The sequence below is a fragment of the Aquarana catesbeiana genome, linkage group LG04, assembly GCF_042186555.1.
Source record: "Aquarana catesbeiana isolate 2022-GZ linkage group LG04, ASM4218655v1, whole genome shotgun sequence".
Taxonomy (NCBI): domain Eukaryota; kingdom Metazoa; phylum Chordata; class Amphibia; order Anura; family Ranidae; genus Aquarana; species Aquarana catesbeiana.
Window position 1 is genome coordinate 54,305,382 of NC_133327.1, and position 24,223 is coordinate 54,329,604.

Below are 24,223 nucleotides of genomic sequence, written 5' to 3' on the forward strand. Positions count from 1 at the left end.
GGAATAAAACTGGGGGCTCCTGGTCTGAATAGGGATAAAAAGGAGGAGGATTTGTGCTGGCATGAGGGAAGGTGGAGGAGAGGCAAATAGATGGGGGTCAAGGGGACTAGAGAGGGATGGTCGGGGATGGGCATGGAGAATACTGTGGGCTGGTGAGAAATAGCCATAGTATAATAGAAGCAAATGGGCTGTCTGGCAGGGTTGATTAAGTGGGAGTGATCTTCATTAACTAGTAAAGAGACAGTGTTGGGGGGTGTGCAGGGTGGGGGATTCCAGCCACCTGTAGTGCTTTTGTATGAGGGGACACACACCTGCATTAAGGTGAAGTGTCTGCAGAGAAGAACACTAGGAGGGGAGTGATGTGGAGGGACAAATTGTTGGAAAAGTGTCAGGAAAATTCCGGACAGCCGGGGAAGAGGCTGTAAATTAGTAGAGCTTCTAGATGTCAGCAAACCCTCTGGGAGAAGGGAGCAAGGGATAACAACTACCTGAGAGAGGCCGTGTGACAGGTAGAGATTAATTACACATTTACTGGCCCCTTCCCCCACTCTCAGTGTTCTGATGCATCCCTCTGTTTTCCAGGAGAGAAAAACAGGCAGCACTGGGGAGGGATGGGGGCCCAAACACACATGGGGGGATCATGTGTGGCCCAGACAGGGAGGTGGATCAGCGGTGTGGAAATTACAGAAATTATGCCCTGTGTGTCTCTCCCTTCAGCAGCTGAAAGCCAACAGGAGCAAGAGGGAGAGAAACTGAGCTCCTATGTGTGCTTGGGCCCCCTGCAGGCAGATAGGTGGTTCCCCCTGCACATAACCTCAACCTGTAGAATGATTTTCTAGCTCATGAGACAACAATTTGAGCACCAGTAAATTGATATTGATCATCACTGGGGCAGGCTAACTGAGCAGGTAACTCTGATTTTTAAATATAATTTTGTTAAAAAGAAGAGAAAATACTATGAAAGAAAATATTGACGGAAAAGGTATTAAATTAAAAAAAAGCAACAGTAAAATAAAGGTATTCAAAGTGAAAACTAAGTAATGCAGCCATGTTTCCTGGTTCCCAAAGAAAGTATTACAGAGTTAACACATTCGGTCAAGTCTCTGAGGAGTGTGTTGTAAGGTAAGCAGGAGCATTTCACAATGTTCAGTTGACAAGCCCTCAATGGCCACCATCATGAATACATCTAAATACATCTATATTTTCACAGGGAAAGATTTCACAATAAAACAAACAAGATATTTTTCAACAGATGAAATTATGATTTGTTAGAGATCAAATATGGTATAGATCTTATGAATATTTCTCTTAGGATACCTAATGTATTTTATTAGCCTTTTTGGATCTTGTAAGATAGGCGTGATTGGTACCAGCCTGATTGGTAGCTTCCTAGATGTTCATGTAACCCCTTTTCATGAAAGTAGGAGGACTGTATGCCTAAAGTTTGTCTCTGGTAATTATAAAAAAAATGACTCAGGATATTCCTTGTTTTAGATTGCTCTGTGAGACAGGTTTTTGCAGACCCTGCTAGAGGAGCTTTTATAACACTGCTGCATTCCATCTACTTTCCATCAACTTTCTCTGCTGTATCGATTGTGGGATTGTGTTCCGTCAAAGGTTTCACTGCCTAAAATGCCTAGAACATACATGAGATTTAAATTTGACTGCTGTTGTTATTGACTTTTGGAACTTTGGAAAAATAAGGGTGAGATTGTGTTCAGTATGACTTCCCCATTCCCTTCATAGTTTGGGGTTTATCACTTTTCATTATTGTCACCCCCTAAACATCAGGATCAGCAGCAGTCCTTGCACTTCATATTGCAGGGCTCAAAGAGAACATGCCATTTCCAGTTTCAAACTTTACTTTTCCTGTTGGTCTCTGTGCAAAACACATTTATGACAGAACTGATAGGGGTCCTTAGATGCAAAGGACTGTCATTATTTTATGTCAGGATAACTTCCTGCTATTTGAAAGAACCTGTAGGTAACCTTAAACCTATTTCTGGAGTGTGGAAATTACAGAAATTATGCCCTGTGTGTCTCTCCCTTCAGCAGCTGAAAGCCAACAGGAGCAAGAGGGAGAGAAACTGAGCTCCTATGTGTGCTTGGGCCCCCTGCAGGCAGATAGGTGGTTCCCCCTGCACATAACCTCAACCTGTAGAATGATTTTCTAGCTCATGAGACAACAATTTGAGCACCAGTAAATTGATATTGATCATCACTGGGGCAGGCTAACTGAGCAGGTAACTCTGATTTTTAAATATAATTTTGTTAAAAAGAAGAGAAAATACTATGAAAGAAAATATTGACGGAAAAGGTATTAAATTAAAAAAAAGCAACAGTAAAATAAAGGTATTCAAAGTGAAAACTAAGTAATGCAGCCATGTTTCCTGGTTCCCAAAGAAAGTATTACAGAGTTAACACATTCGGTCAAGTCTCTGAGGAGTGTGTTGTAAGGTAAGCAGGAGCATTTCACAATGTTCAGTTGACAAGCCCTCAATGGCCACCATCATGAATACATCTAAATACATCTATATTTTCACAGGGAAAGATTTCACAATAAAACAAACAAGATATTTTTCAACAGATGAAATTATGATTTGTTAGAGATCAAATATGGTATAGATCTTATGAATATTTCTCTTAGGATACCTAATGTATTTTATTAGCCTTTTTGGATCTTGTAAGATAGGCGTGATTGGTACCAGCCTGATTGGTAGCTTCCTAGATGTTCATGTAACCCCTTTTCATGAAAGTAGGAGGACTGTATGCCTAAAGTTTGTCTCTGGTAATTATAAAAAAAATGACTCAGGATATTCCTTGTTTTAGATTGCTCTGTGAGACAGGTTTTTGCAGACCCTGCTAGAGGAGCTTTTATAACACTGCTGCATTCCATCTACTTTCCATCAACTTTCTCTGCTGTATCGATTGTGGGATTGTGTTCCGTCAAAGGTTTCACTGCCTAAAATGCCTAGAACATACATGAGATTTAAATTTGACTGCTGTTGTTATTGACTTTTGGAACTTTGGAAAAATAAGGGTGAGATTGTGTTCAGTATGACTTCCCCATTCCCTTCATAGTTTGGGGTTTATCACTTTTCATTATTGTCACCCCCTAAACATCAGGATCAGCAGCAGTCCTTGCACTTCATATTGCAGGGCTCAAAGAGAACATGCCATTTCCAGTTTCAAACTTTACTTTTCCTGTTGGTCTCTGTGCAAAACACATTTATGACAGAACTGATAGGGGTCCTTAGATGCAAAGGACTGTCATTATTTTATGTCAGGATAACTTCCTGCTATTTGAAAGAACCTGTAGGTAACCTTAAACCTATTTCTGGAGTGTGGAAATTACAGAAATTATGCCCTGTGTGTCTCTCCCTTCAGCAGCTGAAAGCCAACAGGAGCAAGAGGGAGAGAAACTGAGCTCCTATGTGTGCTTGGGCCCCCTGCAGGCAGATAGGTGGTTCCCCCTGCACATAACCTCAACCTGTAGAATGATTTTCTAGCTCATGAGACAACAATTTGAGCACCAGTAAATTGATATTGATCATCACTGGGGCAGGCTAACTGAGCAGGTAACTCTGATTTTTAAATATAATTTTGTTAAAAAGAAGAGAAAATACTATGAAAGAAAATATTGACGGAAAAGGTATTAAATTAAAAAAAAGCAACAGTAAAATAAAGGTATTCAAAGTGAAAACTAAGTAATGCAGCCATGTTTCCTGGTTCCCAAAGAAAGTATTACAGAGTTAACACATTCGGTCAAGTCTCTGAGGAGTGTGTTGTAAGGTAAGCAGGAGCATTTCACAATGTTCAGTTGACAAGCCCTCAATGGCCACCATCATGAATACATCTAAATACATCTATATTTTCACAGGGAAAGATTTCACAATAAAACAAACAAGATATTTTTCAACAGATGAAATTATGATTTGTTAGAGATCAAATATGGTATAGATCTTATGAATATTTCTCTTAGGATACCTAATGTATTTTATTAGCCTTTTTGGATCTTGTAAGATAGGCGTGATTGGTACCAGCCTGATTGGTAGCTTCCTAGATGTTCATGTAACCCCTTTTCATGAAAGTAGGAGGACTGTATGCCTAAAGTTTGTCTCTGGTAATTATAAAAAAAATGACTCAGGATATTCCTTGTTTTAGATTGCTCTGTGAGACAGGTTTTTGCAGACCCTGCTAGAGGAGCTTTTATAACACTGCTGCATTCCATCTACTTTCCATCAACTTTCTCTGCTGTATCGATTGTGGGATTGTGTTCCGTCAAAGGTTTCACTGCCTAAAATGCCTAGAACATACATGAGATTTAAATTTGACTGCTGTTGTTATTGACTTTTGGAACTTTGGAAAAATAAGGGTGAGATTGTGTTCAGTATGACTTCCCCATTCCCTTCATAGTTTGGGGTTTATCACTTTTCATTATTGTCACCCCCTAAACATCAGGATCAGCAGCAGTCCTTGCACTTCATATTGCAGGGCTCAAAGAGAACATGCCATTTCCAGTTTCAAACTTTACTTTTCCTGTTGGTCTCTGTGCAAAACACATTTATGACAGAACTGATAGGGGTCCTTAGATGCAAAGGACTGTCATTATTTTATGTCAGGATAACTTCCTGCTATTTGAAAGAACCTGTAGGTAACCTTAAACCTATTTCTGGAGCTAACCTGGACCCCAAACTGGGAAAAAAACATAATTAACATCAAAACAGTCAATTCTGTTTCTAAGGTACCTCCTAGATTCAATACATAAAATCTTTTTTAATAAAGAAGGAAGTGCTCAGGATTGTGGACCAGATAAGACGGGTGAGTAAGACCCCCAAACTGTCCATCGGGAAGGCCATGTAAATTCTAGTTACCATGTCATATTGGGAGTAGTTTGGGCGCAAGACTAAGTATTACGCCTAGTATTAAAAAAGTGGTCTGCTTGAAGCGAAGACCTGGACAAACCATCTGCCTTTCAATCTGGGTAAAAAATCCCTAAGATGGTTGACCAAAGAAGAAGGACAAGGCTTACTATGGAGTTACTCAATCCAAGCAAAAAATCATCACAGATACCAGTTGCTGGGGCTGCGGAGCACACCTGAAGGAAGACATTGCTCAAAGGAAATAGACCTCTAATCTCTCACTTCAACTACAGGCAGTGGGAGATGCTCTCCTCCATTTCAAGTATACAATCACCATATTCTATAATTACCCCAATAAACGTGTTAGTACTCTAAATTTCATGACTGTCTCACACTGAAATTGTGAAGGGGAAAGAATGTCATAAACATTAAGGATGACAGCAAAACCCATCATCCACTGGGCAGAGGAGAGAAGATAATCTAGCTTCTATTTTGCCAATGTACATCAAAGGGATAATGAGCCACACAGCAGAAGTTCCAAACAGAGATATCTTTAAATAAAGAGAATATAAGTTTTATCTGAGGACTTTCATTTTCTAAGCAACCCATGGGACATCCACAAGCATTTTTTTGTGAAGTCCCAAAACAACAAGCTGGAGCCCTTCAGGGGGATCCAAAAAAGCTTGGATACTATTTCCGAGCAATGAGACTTAGACCCTGTATAAGCATTTTTGCTTATTATTCTATTAGGGAAGGTTATAAGGAAAGTCGCCTCAGAAACTGTACAGATTGATCCTGGTAGCCCCTATTTGGCCAAAATGGGTATGGTTCTCTTTATTCCAACCGCTGGCAGAACAACCTCTGATGATCCTTCTCTGCAGGAGGGATCGCCCTCTACAGCATTAGATTGTTCAACCACACCTGTTGACCTGGATCCTAAATGGAAACCCTTTAGAGAAAAGGTCTATCAGACAGGGTAATTTCCACACTCCTACATAGTAGTCTATTCCAAGTAACTATCATTTCCCCCCCCCAGGTCAGGGAGTTTCATATACTCCCAGTAAAGGAATTGTTCCTCACTCCGAAGCAAGATACATTAAGACATAGGACAGAACTAAAACTTGAAAAAGTAGTAACTCATTTGCATGCAAATCAAGATGTGGTACTTTCATCTTTTTGTCAAAATTCTACATATGATAGAGACAAAATTAGCCCCTTTAAACATGCACAAACGCATTATTCAATGCATCAAAAGCACCAGGCACTTCAGAAGATCCAATTCACTGTGTACAGTATGCTTTTCAGTGGACCTAACAAACAAGGAAAAGCTTCATGGTCCACCAGAGCTCAGTGATTACACAGCCATCATTTTGACTTAAACCCCTGCAGATAAATCCTGTCCTTTCCATGTCAGATCTCACTTCTCAAGAGCTCTTTCAAGATCCCTCTGCAGACTGAATTTTCAAGGTAGTCTCTTGGTTCAACATCAACACTTTTGTAAAGCATAGTTGATCTCTTGTCCAGTCAGGATCAGGTTTTTGAGAGGAAAGTGCTTGAAGTCATGGTCCCACCCTAGGTAGGCAGAAATACAAGTGGGGAAAACCTCAGATGAGGAAAACCCGGGAGATAAAGCGGCTACTCAGGCAGCAAAGGGCAATACTGGAGTCTGATAAAAATACAAAAGAGTTTAATCAATTTAACAATGGAGAATAAAAGCATGGCTCAGGTTACTGAGAAATGGGGTTACATCTACACTGGTCACTCCTTGCAGGATGCCGTGGGATCCATAGGGAAAGGTACCGTGAACTATTCGTGGTGCCGACCTGATGGATCTGTGCGTTCCAGGATTGACTTTGTGCTCACTTCAAGAACAGTCAAATATCGCGAGTTCTCCATGATCCCCTGCTTTTTCTCTGACCACAGGGCTATTCACTTTCGGGGTGACCTGGACGAGGGCTTTGCCCATGGACCGGGTTCCTGGAAGCTGAATAGCACCCTGCTGGAAAATGAGGAATTGATGGGGGAACTCCGGGAAGCCTATGCCACCTGGACAGAGGAAAAGAGATTCTGCGGAAGGGTAAGTGATTGGTGGGAGTTTGTGAAAGTTAAGCTGCGCAGCTTCTTTCAGGCAAGGGGATGCCAGCAAGTGTGTGCCAGGAAGAGAGAACTCAGGAGACTGCAACGTCAGTTGCAGTCCCTGCAGGACCTTCATCACTGCGGCTGGGACGTTAGGCAAGACCTGGAGGACACCAAGAAGAGCCTGAAAGGGCACTTTGAAGAAGAATCCAGGCACATTGTCTTCCGTGCCAAGGTGGAGGAACTTGAGAAAGGTGAGAAGTGTAATTCTTTCTTTTTCAGGAAACTTCACTCAGGACACACACCCTTGTCAGAGCTGCATGACAAGACCGGAACACTCCAGAAGGGGAAGGCGGCCGACAGGTTCCTGTCAGGTATCTCTAACCAAATTGATCCTGCAGGTTCATCAGCCATCAACGCCCCCTTGGTGTTGGAGGAGCTGCACTCTGCCGCTAAATCCTTTAGGCAGGGCAGGACCCCGGGCTGTGATGGTCTCTCAGTTGAGCTCTATGTAGCACTGTGGGATCTCGTGGGCCCGGACCTGCTCGAACTGTATGAGGAGATGGTGGTGGAGGGCAGAATGCCTCCGTCACTGAGGGAGGGGATGATCACGATTTTGTATAAACGGAAGGGGGAGGGATCGGATTTTAAAAATTGGCATCCGATCTCTCTCCTGAACGTGGACTACAAAATCCTCGACAAAATTTTAGCCAACAGGCTGAAGTCTGTCATCGGACAGATCATCCACCCGGATCAGACTTGTGGCATTCCTGGCCGCAGGATTGCGGACAGCCTTGTGCGGAACACGGTACAGTACATTCATGGCCGCCGTGTGCACGCGGTCCTGGTTAGTCTTGACCAGGAGAAGGCCTTTGACCGTGTCTCCCATGAGTTTATGTGCAGAGCTCTGCGCAGGTTTGGTCTTGGGAAAATGTTTTGTTCCTATGTGAATGTAATGTATAATGACATCTGTAGTTTGGTGTTGGTGAATGGCTGGAAAACTGACCCCTTTCCAGTTCTTTCTGGGGCCAGACAAGGCTGCCCTCTCTCACCTCTGCTTTTTGTTTGCTGAATAGAGCTCTTCGCCCAAAGCATCAGACAGAACCCAGAGATCAGAGGTATCACTGCACCAGGACCAGACAGACGGGAGGTCAAGTGCTCACTCTACATGGACGATGTGATGGTGTTCTGTGCTGATTGGCACTCCATCGACACACTGGCCCAGACCTGTGAGGACTTTGGCCAAGCTTCAGGGGCAAAGGTCAACTGCAGGAAGTCAGAGGCCATGCTTTTCGGAAAGTGGTTCCTGCCTTATTCTGCACCCATTCCTTTCAGCGTCGAGCGGACTTCATCAAAATTCTTGGGGTCTGGTATGGAGCTGAGGGCACAGCCCTGAAGTCCTGGGAGGTGAGACTGGCCAAGATGCGTCAGAATTTTGGACTTAGGAGCCTCAGAGAACTCACCATCGAAAGTAAAACACTGGTACTCCGCAGCGAGATTCTCCCTGTATTGCAGTACCTCGCCCAGGCCTGGCCCCCCCGGGTTAACACCTGCAAGGCCGTCACCAGGGCGGTGTTTCACTTCATCTGGAGCTCCAAAATGGACAGAGTGAAGTGGGTGGTTATGTTCAAGGAACCTCTCAAGGGCGGTAAGGGCATGCCTGACATCGCCACTCTACTGAGGGTGTTCTTTGCCTGTAACTGCATCCGCAGGACTTTGGTTGACAGAACTGTGGACTCTGGCAGTAACTCCATGTCCCGTTTTTTCCTCCTACCTCTTTGGAGGTCCCTTGAATGGGACAAATGGGACAGCTCCATCCCCTACAACTGGGACACTCTTTGGTATTACTTGGATACTTTTAAGTTTTTCAGGGTGCAGGGGCTGCATGGAGTGAAGCCCGACTTGTGGAAGCCAAAAACTGTCCACAAGTTAATTAGAGCATCTGACATTGTTGAGACTGTTCCAGGCCTCCCTTCAGCCACTTGCAAAGTCGTCTGGAGGAATGTTTCTTCAAAGAGACTCACCAACAGGCACAAAGATCTGGCATGGATGGCAATCAAAGGGGGGTTGCCACTCAGGACATTCATGCATGCCAGAAACCTGTGCAGATGCAGGCACTGCCCCTTTTGCATCATCCAGGAGGAAACTGCTTTTAATGTTTTCTGGGGGTGCCCCTTTGCACAGGGCCTGTTGAGGGCCTTGGAACCTGAAATGAAAGACTTTGTACCACAGACTGCTATCACACTTTGGTGTGTTGAATGGACTCTTCTGTGGAACTCATTCACGGGAAGACATTGACAGCGCCTAGCGGGTGCTGTGCTGCTTTAGGAACGCTTTGTGGTGCGCCAGAAAGCGCCTCATCCACCAGCGGGAGAGGATGTCCATCGAGGACTGTCGCAGACTGGTCCACAATCTACTCAGACACTATAACTTGATGGACTTTAGGGAGGAAGAGGAGGTCTGAAGATTTCCCCTCCCCCACCTCTCCCCCCCGTGTATCCCTTGGCAGTTCAATGAAGCTTTGGGCCTGTGAATTCTTTTTTCTCTCCCATACCCCACCTCCTCCCCCCATCACAACCGTTGCCCATTGGAATGCCCACTGGAATACTATTTGACAGTATATGACTTCACATTTTGTGACATGTTTTTGAAGTAATGCTTTCAGGGTAATGCGGCGTCATGCATGATGTGATGTTTTGGGGTACTGTTACTTTGCGCAACACATCAGGCATCATACCGCAGGATGAATGTAATTTATTTGTATGCTTGGAACTGTATTGTTATGTAGTGTATTTTTGCGCTGCGTTGCAGTACAGAGTGGAATGCACCCTGTTGAAGTATTTGTTTTTTGTATATTTTCTTCAAAAATAAAGTATACATTTTCAACCAAAACAGGGTCCCCTTGAGAGGATTGGTGGGTACCTTGACTCTCTCCTGAAGGAGATGGTCAGGGACCTGAAATCCTATGTCCAGGACACACGCCACACACTAGCCAAAATTGCGAACTTACAGGTAGAGGAAAATGCCTGGCTGATAGGCATAGACATGGAATCCTTATACACCTCACGTGTGGGATTGGGGTGGTTAGGACCTGGATAAATGTCACCCACAATATGGCCCACAGAATGAGTTTTGGATCAAACTCTTGGAGTTCACCTTATCGAATAATTTTTTTAAATTTTCTTCTCATTTCTACCAGCAGATCAGGGGCACCTATATGGGGGCAGCCTGGGCGCCATTGTATGCCTGCCTCCATTTGGGCCTCTGGGAGCAGGAGGACGTCTTCTGTTTGCCACTGTACGTGGCTGAGGTACATAGATGACGTATTGGTGATATGGACGGGTGATATCCTTGATTTACATAGATTCATTGACCAGTTAAATGTCAATGAACGCAATATACGCCTAACATACACCTTTGATCAAACCAAATTATCCTTCCTTGATCTGCAGATAGTACTTGAGAATGCGAGATTCCGCAAGCGTGGACACTCGCATAAACAGATCCGGCATGCAAAACGCAGGGCTGCTATACGAAGTAGAGAAAGTCTACTCTCTACAGAACCCAATGTTAAGACAGGAAAACAACAGGAACCAGGTCCTGTAAGATTAATAACTATTCACGGAGCCCAATGGGACTCCATGCGTAAAGTCCTTGAAAAACATTGGGAAATATTAACCAACAATACAAGCCTTGCTAACATTGTTGGAAACTGTCCCAAGGTGGTAGCACGTAGAGCGAAGAACCTCGGGGATATCTTGATACATTCCGAGTTCACTAAACAACTGAGCTCCACATGGCTTTGGACAGAATCAGTTTGAAATCAGGGATCTAATAAATTGCTCGACAACAAGGGTAATTTACATGATTACCCATCCATGCCCCAATAATATACATTGGCAAAACCAAGAGGCCCCTAAAAGTTAGGATGGGAGAACACCTACGGGATATCAAGAAAGAGGAGAGAGACCCTGAAAAAGACCAGGAAAAAACAGCAGAGAAACATTTTGCTCAATTCCATGAAGGGAAAACAGATGGCCTATAAGTAAAGGGGATCTATATCCTCAAATTACCACCAAGAAGGGGAAACATCAACTGTATCCTACTACAGAAAGAAAAGTGGTGGATTTTTACGTTGAAGTCTCTCACCCCCCAGGGCCTCAACACGGACATTACCCTGCAGCCATTCCTTCAATCTTGACCACCCCCCCTGAACTTCCCCGCTACTCCTTAACCTTACTAAAAGTTCATGTCTGTATGATGTCTCCCCCCTTCCCTGGACTTTTTTCCCCTTCTTTCACCCTTTCCTTTTCTCCCCCCTCCTCCCTCCTCCTGCCTTTCACCCTTTCCCAATCCCCTTACCCCTTCTTTCTCCCACCCCCCCTCCCTTGTCTCTCCTTTTTATTTTTATTCTTCTGAATAATACATCAATGTATCAACTATGAACATAAGGAGTGATATGTTTTTGCAGTACCTCCATATCAAAGTATATATGTCAATATTATTGTATGGTTCAGGGCAATATCTTTCTCACTCCATGTCATAAGTAGCCTGCTGAATGTCTTTTGATTAAAATACTCATTATGGCTTCTCTGCATAGCCCAACATGAAAACACCATTGACAATGGACGTAATGATGTTGTATATGTCTCTTTTTTCAAAAATTCTTTTAGGAGGCGTGGCTTCACCACCACACAATAGAAGATAAAATGGCTTGGTGTGTGTTAGTCCCCTTCCCATCCAGACGAAGCTACACCATTTGTTGTTGTGAAACGCATTGACATCATCATGGTCACGTGACGCCGCTTAAACAATCTCCCATTCACCAGGTATCGGGAGAGCAGGAGCCTGATTGGCGGCCAAAAGAGCTCACAGACTCGCTTGGAACTATCGCAGCACATTACGCGGTTACTACATGAATCTTCTGTCCGCACCTGCCATCAAGCAGCAGTGTTTCTTCACCTGGCTATGGATAGCCTGAGACACACAGTACGGACCCCATGATTGCGGCCGTGAGACTGGAAGGTAGTCAAATCACAAGCTACAGGATCTGGTAATGTAGGATCTCTTCCTTGCCTCAAGCCCTGCTTCAGAACTGCTATGCACCATTGCAAATGCCTATCAGTTTGTTTGCTAGCCTGACATACAACCTTTCCACTAACCGGGACTTCTTTCTATTGTGGTCAGCACTTCTGGGCATTGCTAGCTACTGACATGCATGTGTCTATGCTTGACTGATGCGCATATGACTAGATCTGGCATACTAGTAAGTTCATGAATCGGAAGAACTGCACACATGCAGGCATTTACTTTGGGATCTAACACTGTTTGCCTTCCAGGAACCAGCAGTCAATTCAGTACACATAGGGATTCACTGAGGCCAAAGATTTATTGTCCATCTGTGATCAGCAGCCATCTCAGCAGCAATTTTGGTGCATCTATTCAGTGGTCATTATAATATGCAGACCTGTTTGTTGCAGGACTTTCTTAAGTGACAGGAGCAATTTCTGCGCATTTTCATCTGACCACAGTAAATGCATCTTTGAAACATATGGACTCAGAGGCTTCATGCACAGATTAACAGTTTGCGATCCCATCCCAGGAGCCCTAGTACTAGATACCGTCTGTCTGGCATACAGCAGGCTTTCCACATTTATAGCTTTCCCATACCTCCGGGGGGGCCATATACAAATAGATCGCCAAGATAGGATTTCTCATTTGAGAACTCCCTTTTTCTTTACACCCACTAAACGGGGTTTACCGCCAGCGATCTTTGTGTGTATGGTAAAATGGCGTCCGGACCTCTTGTTATTATTTGTTTGTAATCTGTCTTTACATGTCTGTATGTCCATTGTCTGTGTACCATACTCTATTCTAGTAGTTTGGGACTTTATAAACTGTAACCAGTGTAGATGTAACCCCATTTCTCAGTAACCTGAGCGATGCTTTTATTCTCCATATTGTTGAATTGAATAAACTCTTTTGTATTTTTATCAGACTCCAGTATTGCCCTTTGCTGCCTTCGTAGCCGCTTTATCTCCCGGGGTTCCCTCATCTGAGGTTCCCCCACTTCTCTTTCTGCCTAGTCTGCTTGGCTACGACAGCAACACCTGATCAGGGTGAGTGGCATAGGGTCTGTATTAATCTACATAAATTATAGAGGTTCCATTAGTGGACCTGTCACTTTTTTGTTTTGTATCCCACCCTAGGTAACATCTTGTTATATTCCTCTAGTGAAACTGAGTGCTGGCCGGTAGCTAAAGCAAATGCAAAAACAACAGCAAAGAAAATTTTTAATGAAATAGTTTGTAGATATGGAGTTCCTGAAACTATTGAGAGTGACAGAGGCACCAGTTTTACTGGGGAACTAATGAAAGAGGTAATGGAAGCCCTTCACATACAGCAAGCTTCCCATACACCTTATCATCCACAAAGTAGTAGTAAAGTTGAGAGACTTAATGGAGTTTTGAAAAATAGATGTGCAAAAATTAAAGCAGATACAGGAAAATGATGGGTGGTAGCTTTGCCATTAGTCCTATATTCTGTACGAACAACCATGGGCTGTCCCCCTATGAGATTTTATTTGGAGGGCCACCCAAAACAGGGCTATATTTTCCCCAACAGTTGCAAGCTTCTCACACTTGTCTGTTAGAATATGTTCATATTTTGTGAAGAACATTGAATAAAATACATGAAGGTGTTTATAAATCTTATAAATCTATCCCTGACCCAGATTCTGTTTCAGGTATTCACAGAATCCAACCAGGTGACTGGGTAGTGATCAAGCGACACTTCAGAAAGTCACTAGAACCAAATTTTAACGGACCACATTTGGTGCTTTTGACAACCGGTTCTGCTGTCAAGTTGGAAGGAAAGCCCACCTGGATTCATGCCAGTCACTGCAAGAAAATCCTGAAGTGATGATATCCTTTGAAAAAATTATGATGATGTTTCTTTTCTTTTTGTTGTTTGTGAGAACTGAGACATGGAAAAAGAACCCTTTATAGTACAAATTGCTTACCTTTCCCAATATGTGAAAATATCGGTAACCTGAGATTCCATGTTATTGTTTCCAGTTTTTTAGGAGCAGATATAGCATCCATACGTAAAGAGTTATATTATATATGTGGAAATAAAGCTTACGCCTGGCTTCCTACTAATGTTACAGGTACATGTTATAATGGGAAGTTAACACCTGCTTGCTGTTTGCAAAGATACAGTGCGACCAGAATACCCTTTAGTGTTCAAAAGAGAGCTGATCACTGAAGGTGACATGGCATGGTCATGGTTCCCTTCCTGGACAGGATGGGGTATTGAAGCAATGAAAACAATAAATAATTACACTAGAATTGTAGATGAGATTATTAACCTTACTATCACTGATATAGGTTTATTAAGTGAAGAAAGGGCTCAGCTTAAAAAAGTAGTAATAGAGCACAGATTAACACTAAACTATCTCACTGCAGCTCAAGGTGGGATGTGTAAAGTATTTCACACTGACTTTTGTATAGACGTTTCTTATAATGATGACATTATTAAAGGGCATCTTGCTAAGATAAGAGAACTACAGAATAAGGCCAGAGATATTGCTAAAGATGGATGGAACCCCTTTAAGGGTTTAGGAGGTTTTGGTGACTTTTTATATAGCATAGCATCATGGTTACAGAAACTAGGCGCTTACATTGTGATGTTCCTATTTCTCATATTTGTTTTTTACTTCGTCATCAGGCTATGCCTCTGTGTGACTAGCTGCTGTACCAACAAATGGTCCACCAGCCCTGATGAACCCATTATTGTGAGAAAACTAGTAGAGAGCTGAACAGGACGCCGTCTCTCTGCGCCATTGTAACAGGAGTTACCAGCAATCGGCTGAATGTAACGCGGAGAAGAATGATGTCAAATAAACAAAAGGAGGGAAATGACATGGACATTCACTGTATTGTTCATTTAAGCACAAGAGACTCCATTTTGTTCGCACTGTTGAAATGCATTCTGTAACCTTCACCTAACACACAGACACATCTTCTGCTAGAAGCTCTCCTTGTCTCTACTCCCCCCTCCCCTCTCAAGGTTTTACTTTTGCAATTGTTCTATTTGCTAGCTTTTAATAACATATTTCTATTTGTTAGTTTTTAATAATATCTCACACCACCCCTTTCTTATCTATGTATAAAATAACATGTAATAATAAAGTTTGGCAATGAATGGACATTTCAAACAGGGATTGCGTCCTGTGAATCTGTTCCTGTAGCTGCAGCATTAACTTCTGTTTTAGAATCCCAATCAGAAACCAGAACAATAGTAACTTAATAAATTACTACCATTTTTCAGGGGCTTCAGGGGCTCCTTCTTCAGGGATGAAAGTCACCAGAGTATCTTAAGCCCACACTACTCCAAAAAGGCAACATTTTCTCAAAATTTTAGGAGCCCCAAAGAAGGGGTACCTGTAAAATCCTTGAAACCAGTTTGGGATTTTTAAGTTACTATGGATTATTTATCAAGACAAGCTCTTTTTGACTTCTAAAGAGCCTAATATGACTGCTTGCTTCATGAGCAGTCTCAAACATACTCAATTTTGTTGGACAACCCTGATAAAATGTCCTCCTTTATGTGCCTTCTAAAACATCTACTGAAAATACATATTATGACAGAGCCTTGGACTGCCTGTTACAACATGAAATGTCAATGACTTCCTTCCTCCTGATCTCACCTTCAGTATCCTCTATAGCCTTTATTAGGTGACGGGATTCCTCCTGAACCCTCTCCTCCATTGAACGCTTCCCCATTCCGAAATTCCTCAATGTCATCACAGCAAACCGCCTAACCTGATGCCAACGTTCTCCATTGGTGGTGACAATACCTAAATATGGAAATAAAAGATTAATCTAATTGGTGTTGCTTCTTGCATGACGTTATGACTTCAGGATCTTGGCATAATAGCTTTGGCGTAACCTCTGCAGAGTTCCTATACCCTTAAAACTGTCCCACGGCTGGAAAATCCTTTGTTCATCAGTTTGGCAATGTGGAGAGAGGTGCACAAGGATCCAGCTAACATACTGAGAAGAAAGAATCCTAGAATATTTCATTTTCAATAATAATGTATTTTTAACAGAGAAAACATTTTTAGCAGACCTTTAGTACGCCAGAAGTAGTACTGAGCTGTAATAACGTTTCACCTCTTTTGCACAGGTGGAAAGTTCAAGAGTCAGTCCACCCAAAAGTGATATTTTAGTTATAGGTGGGCTGAATCAGCCACTGGATTCTTCAATGTCTTGGATACTCCAGCATAGACATTATTATCCCTAAAATATCCAGCAAGGAGAGTGGGATATATATCTATATAGATATACAGTATATATCTATAGATCTATATATAGATATATAGATCTATAGATCTATATATCTATATATATATATATATATATATACAGTATGTACAGTATATCCAGGTATATACAGTATCTCACAAAAGTGAGTACACCCTTCACATTTTTGTAAATATTTTATTATATCTTTTCATGTGACAACACTGAAGAAATTACACTTTGTAAATTAGTGAGTGTACAGCTTGTATAACAGTGTAAATTTGCTGTTCCTTCAAAATAACTCAACACACAGCCATTAATGTCTAAATCGCTGTCAACAAAAGTGAGTAAACCCCTATGTGAAAATGTCCAAACTGGGCCCAAAGTGTCAATATTTTGTGTGGCCACCATTATTTTCCAGCACTGCTATAACCCTCTTGTGCATGGAGTTCACCAGAGCTTCACAGGTTGCCACTGGAGCCCTCTTCCACTCCTCCATGACCACATCACAGAGCTGGTGAATGTTAGAGACCTTGCGCTCCTCCACCTTCCATTTGAAGATGCCCCTCAGATGCTCAATAGCAGTGGCTGTGCGTCTATTAAGGGTGCATGGGCACCGCCCCCTCTCTCCAGCCACCACTCTCTATGACTAATGGACAGATTCATGCATTGCATGAATCTATTCATGACCGCCACTGCCACCCCATATTCAGGTGTCCGGCCCCTTTTCAGATGCTGGGTGCCTGAATTACAGCAGCGGGGGTGTATTTTTGAAGCACCTGATTAGAGCCATAGGCTCTAATAGGTTTCAAAAAAGGTGGACTTGTGGCGCAAAACATTGCGTTCGCAGTCCACCCAGGTGTGTTAGGAAAGTGAATGAATATTCGCTTTTCTAACACTGAACCGCCTCTCTGCCAATCAGGTAGCGTGGGTCTGATACCCGTCACCTGATTATCTGAAAGGACAGGCGCTGCGATTGGACGCCAATCAGGAGGAGGGGAGGAGATGCATGGAGGACACAGCTCACTGCTGCAAGGTCCTACAGCTCGCTGCTGTCACCCACTGTCACCGAGATAGGGTAAGTGTCGGGCAGACGGCGAGAGGGCGGGGTCACAGTGGCGGCATTTGATGGGCAAGTGGCAGCATTTAATGGGGCACAGTGGCCGCAATTGATGGGCACAGTTGCAGCATTTGATGGGGCACAGTGTCTGCATTTGATGGGCACGGTGACAGCATTTGATGGGCACAGTGGCTGCATTTGATGGGCACAGTGGTTGCATTTGATGGCGCAGTGGCTGCATTTGATGGCGCAGTGGCTGCATTTGATAGGCACAGTGGCTGCGTTTGATGGGCACAGTGGCTGCGTTTGATGGCACAGTGGCAGCATTTGATGGCACAGTGGCTGCGTTTGATGGGCACAGTGACTACGTTTGATGGGCACAGTGGCTGCGTTTGATGAGCACAGTGGCTGCAATTGATGGGCACAGTGGCTACATTTGATGGGCACAGTGAGGCTGCAATTGATGTTTTTTTTTCAGAATTTTTCAGTTTGTTTGCGCCCCCCAAAAAATTTTGAGCAACAAACGCCACTGCTCAATAGGATTTAGGTCTGGAGACATGCTTGGCCAGTCCATCACCTTTACTCTCAGCTTCTTTAGCAAGGCAATGGTCGTCTTGGAGTTGTGTTTGGGGTAATTATCATGTTGGAATACTGCCCTGAGGCTCATTCTCCGAAGGGCGGGGATCATGCTCTGCTTCAGTATGTCACAGTACATGTTGGCATTCGTAGTTCCCTCAATGAACTGTAGCTCCCCAGTGATGGCAGCACTCATGCAGCCCCAGACCATGACACTACCACCACCATGCTTGATTGTAAGGCAAGACACACTAGTCTTTGTACTCCTCACCTGGTTGCCGCCACACACACTTGACCCCATCTGAACCAAATAAGTTTATCTTGGTCTCATCAGACCACAGGACATGGTTCCAGTAATCCATGTCCTTAGTCTGCTTGTCTACAACAAACTGTCTGTGGGCTTTCTTGTGCATCATCTTTAGAAGAGGCTTCCTTCTGGGACGACAGCCATGCAGACCAATTTGATGCAGTGTGCGGCATATGGTCTGAGCACTGACATGCTGACCCCTACCCCTTCAACCTCTGCAGCAATGCTGACAGCACTCATATGTCTATTTCCCAAAGACAACCTCTGCATATGATGCTGCGCATATGCACTCAACTTCTTTGGTGGACCATGGCGAGGCCTGTTCTGAGTGGAACCTGTCCTGTTAAACCACTGTATGGTCTTGGCCACCATGCTGCAGCTCAGTTTCAGGGTCTTGGCAATCTTCTTATAGCCTAGGCAATATTTATGTAGAGCAATAATTCTTTTTTTCAGATCTTTTTTTCAGAGTTCTTTGCCATGAGGTGCCATGTTGAACTTCCAGTGACCAGTATGAGATAGTGAGCGTGATAACACCAAATTTAACATACCTGCTCCCCATTCACACCTGAGACCTTGTAACACTAATAAGTCACATGACAACCAGGGAGGGAAAATGGCTAATTGGGACCAATTTGGACATTTTCACTCAGGGGTGTACTCACTTTTGTTGCTAGCGGTTTAGTCATTAATGGCTGTCTGTTGAGTTATTTTGAGGGGACCGGAAATTTACACTGTTATACAGGCGGTACACTTACTACTTTACATTGTAGCAAAGTGTAATTTCTTCAGTGTTGTCACATGAAAAGATATAATAAAATATTTACAAAAATGTGAGGGGTGTACTCACTTTTGTGAGATATTGTATATATTTTTTTTTTCCTTACCATAGCCTTCTGTGAGCCGCTTTGTTACTGGTAAGGATCCACGAGCACCGAATTGATGAGAATAATTAACCAGGGCCTCTTTAATAACTGCATATCCAGAAAGTACAACTACTGGTCTAGGACCCAACCAGACAGTGAAGATAGGTCCATACTGCTTAGTTAACTGTAAAAGAGAACACATAAAATAATTTGCTCATATTTTTCATAATTTTTTGCATCTCAGTGCTGCTAATTTCCTCCAATCTCTTTCTCTCACTTTTTGCCTACATGTACTTTCTCCTCCAAGCATCTGATACATGTCACTCCTTTGGACTGGCTTCCTAGGAGTATCTTCTCCAACTGTTCAGGATTGTCCCAGTATTTGAGAAGAATCATTGTCTTCTGGGTCAAATACATGTCCCACCATAGAAATGAATAGATGGTCTTGGAAGAAAGTTGTTATATCTGCTATGAAAATGAGTATTCAGCCACTGAATAATCTTTGGCCTACAGCTTGGCTGAGCAACTGCCTATTTATTTCTATGGTGACAGATGTCTTGTTTGAGCACCAGGGGATTTTTCTTCCTACTGACCACAGAATGCAGGGCATTTTTTCATTCCACTGACCACCAACACTGGGGGATACCAGAAATGTTTTCCTGACTATTGCACTATATTTGTTATGTTTTATCTTAAGTGTCCTAAATGTATCTTATAATAGAAAATCTATAAGAACATATATGATCTATGACCAATCTATGCAAACATCTATGATCTATAACATAGTTACATAGTTACATAGTTACATAGTAGGTGAGGTTGAAAAAAGACACAAGTCCATCAAGTCCAACCTATGTGTGTGATTATGTGTCAGTATTACATTATATATCTCTGTATGTTGCGGTCATTCAGGTGCTTATCTAATAGTTTCTTGAAGCTATCAATGCTCCCCGCTGAGACCACCGCCTGCGGAAGGGAATTCCACATCCTTGCCGCTCTTACAGTAAAGAACCCTCTAGGTAGTTTAAGGTTACACCTCTTTTCTTCTAATTTTAATGAGTGGCCGCGAGTCTTGTTAAACTCTCTTCTGCGAAAAAGTTTTATTTCTATTGTAGGGTCACCAGTATGGTATTTGTATATTGAAATCATATCCCCTCTCAAGCGTCTCGTCTCCAGAGAGAATAAGTTCAGTGCTCGCAACCTTTCCTCATAACTAATATCCTCCAGACCCTTTATTAGCTTTGTTGCCCTTCTTTGTACTCGCTCCATTTCCAGTACGTCCTTCCTGAGGACTGGTGCCCAGAACTGGACAGCATACTCCAGGTGCGGCCGGACCAGAGTCTTGTAGAGTGGGAGAATTATCGTTTTATCTCTGGACTCGATCCCTTTTTAATGCATGCCAATATTCTGTTTGCTTTGTTAGCAGCAGCTTGGCATTGCATGCCAATGCTGAGCCTATCATCTACTAGGACCCCCAGGTCCTTTTCCATCCTAGATTCCCCCAGAGGTTCTCCCCCCAGTGTATAGATTGCATTCATATTTTTGCCACCCAAATGCATTATTTTACATTTTTCTACATTGAACCTCATTTTCCATGTAGTCGCCCACTCCATTAATTTGTTCAGATCTTTTTGCAAGGTTTCCACATCCTGCGGAGAAGTTATTGCCCTGCTTAGCTTAGTATCGTCTGCAAATACAGAGATTGAACTGTTTATCCCATCCTCCAGGTCATTTATGAACAAATTAAATAGGATTGGTCCCAGCACAGAACCCTGGGGAACCCCACTACCCACCCCTGACCATTATGAGTACTCCCCATTTATCACCACCCTCTGAACTCACCCTTGTAGCCAGTTTTCAATCCGTGTACTCACCCTATGGTCCATGCCAACGGACCTTATTTTGTACAGTAAACATTTATGGGGAACTGTGTCAAATTCTTTTGCAAAATCCAGATACACCACGTCTAAGGGCCTTCCTTTATCTAGATGGCAACTCACCTCCTCATAGAAGGTTAGTAGATTGGTTTGGCAAGAACGATTCTTCATGAATCCATGCTGATTACTGCTAATGATACCGTTCTTATTACTAAAATCTTGTATATAGTCCCTTATCATCCCCTCCAAGAGTTTACATACTATTGATGTTAGGCTAACTGGTCTGTAATTCCCAGGGATGTATTTTGGGCCCTTTTTAAATATTGGTGCTACATTGGCTTTTCTCCAAGCAGCTGGTACCAGTCCAGTCAGTAGACTGTAAAAATTAGGAACAACGGTCTGGCAATCACTTGACTGAGTTCCCTAAGTACCCTCAGATGCAAGCCATCTGGTCCCGGTGATTTATTAATGTTAAGTTTCTCAAGTCTAATTTTAATTCTGTCCTCTGTTAACCATGGAGGTGCTTCCTGTGTTGTGTCATGAGGATAAACACTGCAATTTTGGTTACTGAAGCCCCCCGATTCACTTGTGAAGACTGAGGAGAAGAATAAATTCAATGCCTTCGCCATCTCCCCATCCTTTGTAACCAGATGTCCTTCCTCATTCTTTATGGGGCCAATATGGTCTGTCCTCCCTTTTTTACTGTTTACATACTTAAAGAATTTCTTGGGATTTTTTTTGCTCTCCTCCGCTATGTGTCTTTCATGTTCTATCTTAGCCGTCCTAATTGCACCCTTACATTTCTTGTTGCATTATTTATAATGTCTGAATGCTGATGATGATCCCTCAACCTTGTATTTTTTGAAGGCCTTCTCCTTTGCTTTTATATGCATTTAGTCATACAATTTCTAGTGACATAATTCATATGTATGCAAAACATTAAAGTGCAATGTGCTTGTGAAAAAAACACATATACGATGAAGAAAAATTGTGAACAATAAAGTCCATAAATAAGTGACAAAAAAATGTTTGTGTATAAAGTGCGTAAACAAAAAAACATTTTTTTCAATTTCAATCAAAAATGTAAAAAATGGTGAAATGTAAAAAATGGTGAAAAATATAAAGATATTTTTCAAACAGTAACAGTAACAATAACAGACAATAACACCCAAAAGTGATCCTCCACCAGCCGCACCAAACTGACTCACCAGATCCAATAGCTGGGAGGACGTTGTATGATGAAACGCGTAGGTCGGGGTCAGGACGCTGACGCCAACACGCTGTCCATGATCGTGCTTGCAGCTCGCATATGAACTAAAGCGGCTGGAGACGATTAGGATACATATCTATGTCAAAAATCCCTAGTGTCTTGTCTAACACTTGAAAAGTGTGAGTGTAACTTTTAATGTTTTAAATAAATCTTTTTATAAATAGTATCACACTATTGGAGCTTCCTTCTTCCTTCCCTTATATATATGTATATCATGGTATGATTCACTCAAGAGGACCTGGTGCACTTGCCAACGAATACCTCTGACTCAAGCATTTATTGCAAAAAGGGCGCAGCTGCTGGTTTATAATCTGACCAGGTATTGGATCTGGTGAGTCAGTTTGGTGCGGCTGGTGGAGGATCACTTTTGGGTGTTATTGTCTCAGTTTTTGATCAGCATACAAGTTTCACTACATGATATTGATGTGGATTGTTGTTCGAATAATCATCTTTATATATTTCACCATTTTTTAAATTTTTTAATGAAATGTAAAAAAAATTTTTTTTTTGTATACATAAAAAGTTGTATATGTGTTTTTTTCACAAGCACGTTGCACTTTAATGTTTTGCATACATATGAATTATGTCACTAGAAAGTGTATGACTAATTGGTTATAGATCATAAATGTTTGCATAGATTGGTCATAGATCATATATGTTCTTATAGATTTTCTATTATAAGATATATTTAGGGCATTTTTAGTTAGATCTGTGCTGTTTCACCATAATTGTTTTTCAACACTAGTTTTTTAGTTCTGCCATTAATCAGAGCAGCTGCAAGCCACAGATTGTCAATCATTACAAATTCCGAACTTTAGTCTTTGGCGCTGTATTGCATTTTCTTTTTGTTTATGTTTTATCTGAAATAGACTTGACCCTTGTTACCTACTGTATATTCTGTGTTGTATGTTTCACTGACCTGACACCTGCGCTTTTTATTCTGTGTTGTACTCCTGTTCTCTGTATGCTATAATGTATGCTATGTGGACCTGACCCCTGTGTTCTATCTCCTTGCCATCTCCTGTAGTATGTCTGCAGTCTCTTACAATCTTCTCTAATATATCTGCAGGTCTCTGACCATTTCCTGTGGTATGATCGTAGTCTCTGACCATCTATCTTGTAGTATGTCTAGAGTCTCTGATTATCTATTTTAGTAAGTTTGCAGTCTCTGATCATCTCATGTAGTATATTCACAGTCTCTAACCCATACCTCCCAACATTTTGAGATTTGCCCCCTGCCACACCCCCTTAAAGGGAGAATTTAACCCAACAAAAATTAATTACATTTACAATGGCTTTTTTTACCACTACTATTCCTTTATATGGACTTTTAAAATGTACAAATGCAGTAATTTAGAAATTGAATAAAAGGTTTAGCACTGGGAAACACTTTTTGAAAGATAAAAAGTGCTTTTTATATACAACTATATAGATCAGACCAAAGTGAGGGACAAATGAGGAGGAAAGAGGGACAGAGGGACATTGCTCCAAATCAGGGACAGTCCCTCGAAATCAGGGACAGTTGGGAACTATGTCTAACCATGTCCTCCAGTATGTCTGCAGTGACATCAGGCAAGTAATAGCTTACACATGGATTTGGAATCTCCACAATGTGACAGTGCTGCTGTTTGGTGACTGGCCCAGCGCTGTCATAGTGAATGAATTACAGGCTCATCAATACCTGGAAGTACTGGGCATTTTCTTCTCTGCTGGTAACTGAAAACAGCAGCGGGAAAGAAGGAAACATGCTGGAAAAAGGGGGCTAAATACAAACCTTTCACTTTGCGATGCATGGTCATAGAATAGACATACTTTAAAGTATGCTCCCCTTTTTAAAATTTGATGCTTGTAAACTACTCCTTGGTGTTGGGGCTGAGAAGAAAGGCAAAATAAATTCTGTTGTATCACAGACAATACTAGTAAGGCGGTACCATAATACCATAGACGGTTCGAATCTCTTCAGCAGGAAGATTTGGACCGTGTATGGGTAGGCTGAATGTACCAAGTTGATCAATCGATAGATTTGG

At 42.3% G+C, this 24,223-nt stretch overlaps 1 protein-coding gene across 1 annotated transcript in view; it reads right to left on the reverse strand.

Annotated features, from left to right (window-relative positions):
• Window positions 1-24,223, reverse strand: part of LOC141139254 (cytochrome P450 2G1-like) — a 110,282-nt gene that overhangs the window by 84,135 nt on the left and 1,924 nt on the right. The window contains exons 3-4 of the mRNA XM_073625211.1: window positions 19,071-19,233; window positions 15,649-15,798 (exon numbers count right to left, since the gene is read on the reverse strand). Coding sequence (XP_073481312.1) covers window positions 15,649-15,798; window positions 19,071-19,233 — 313 coding nt within the window. The remainder of the gene's footprint in view (window positions 1-15,648; window positions 15,799-19,070; window positions 19,234-24,223) is intronic.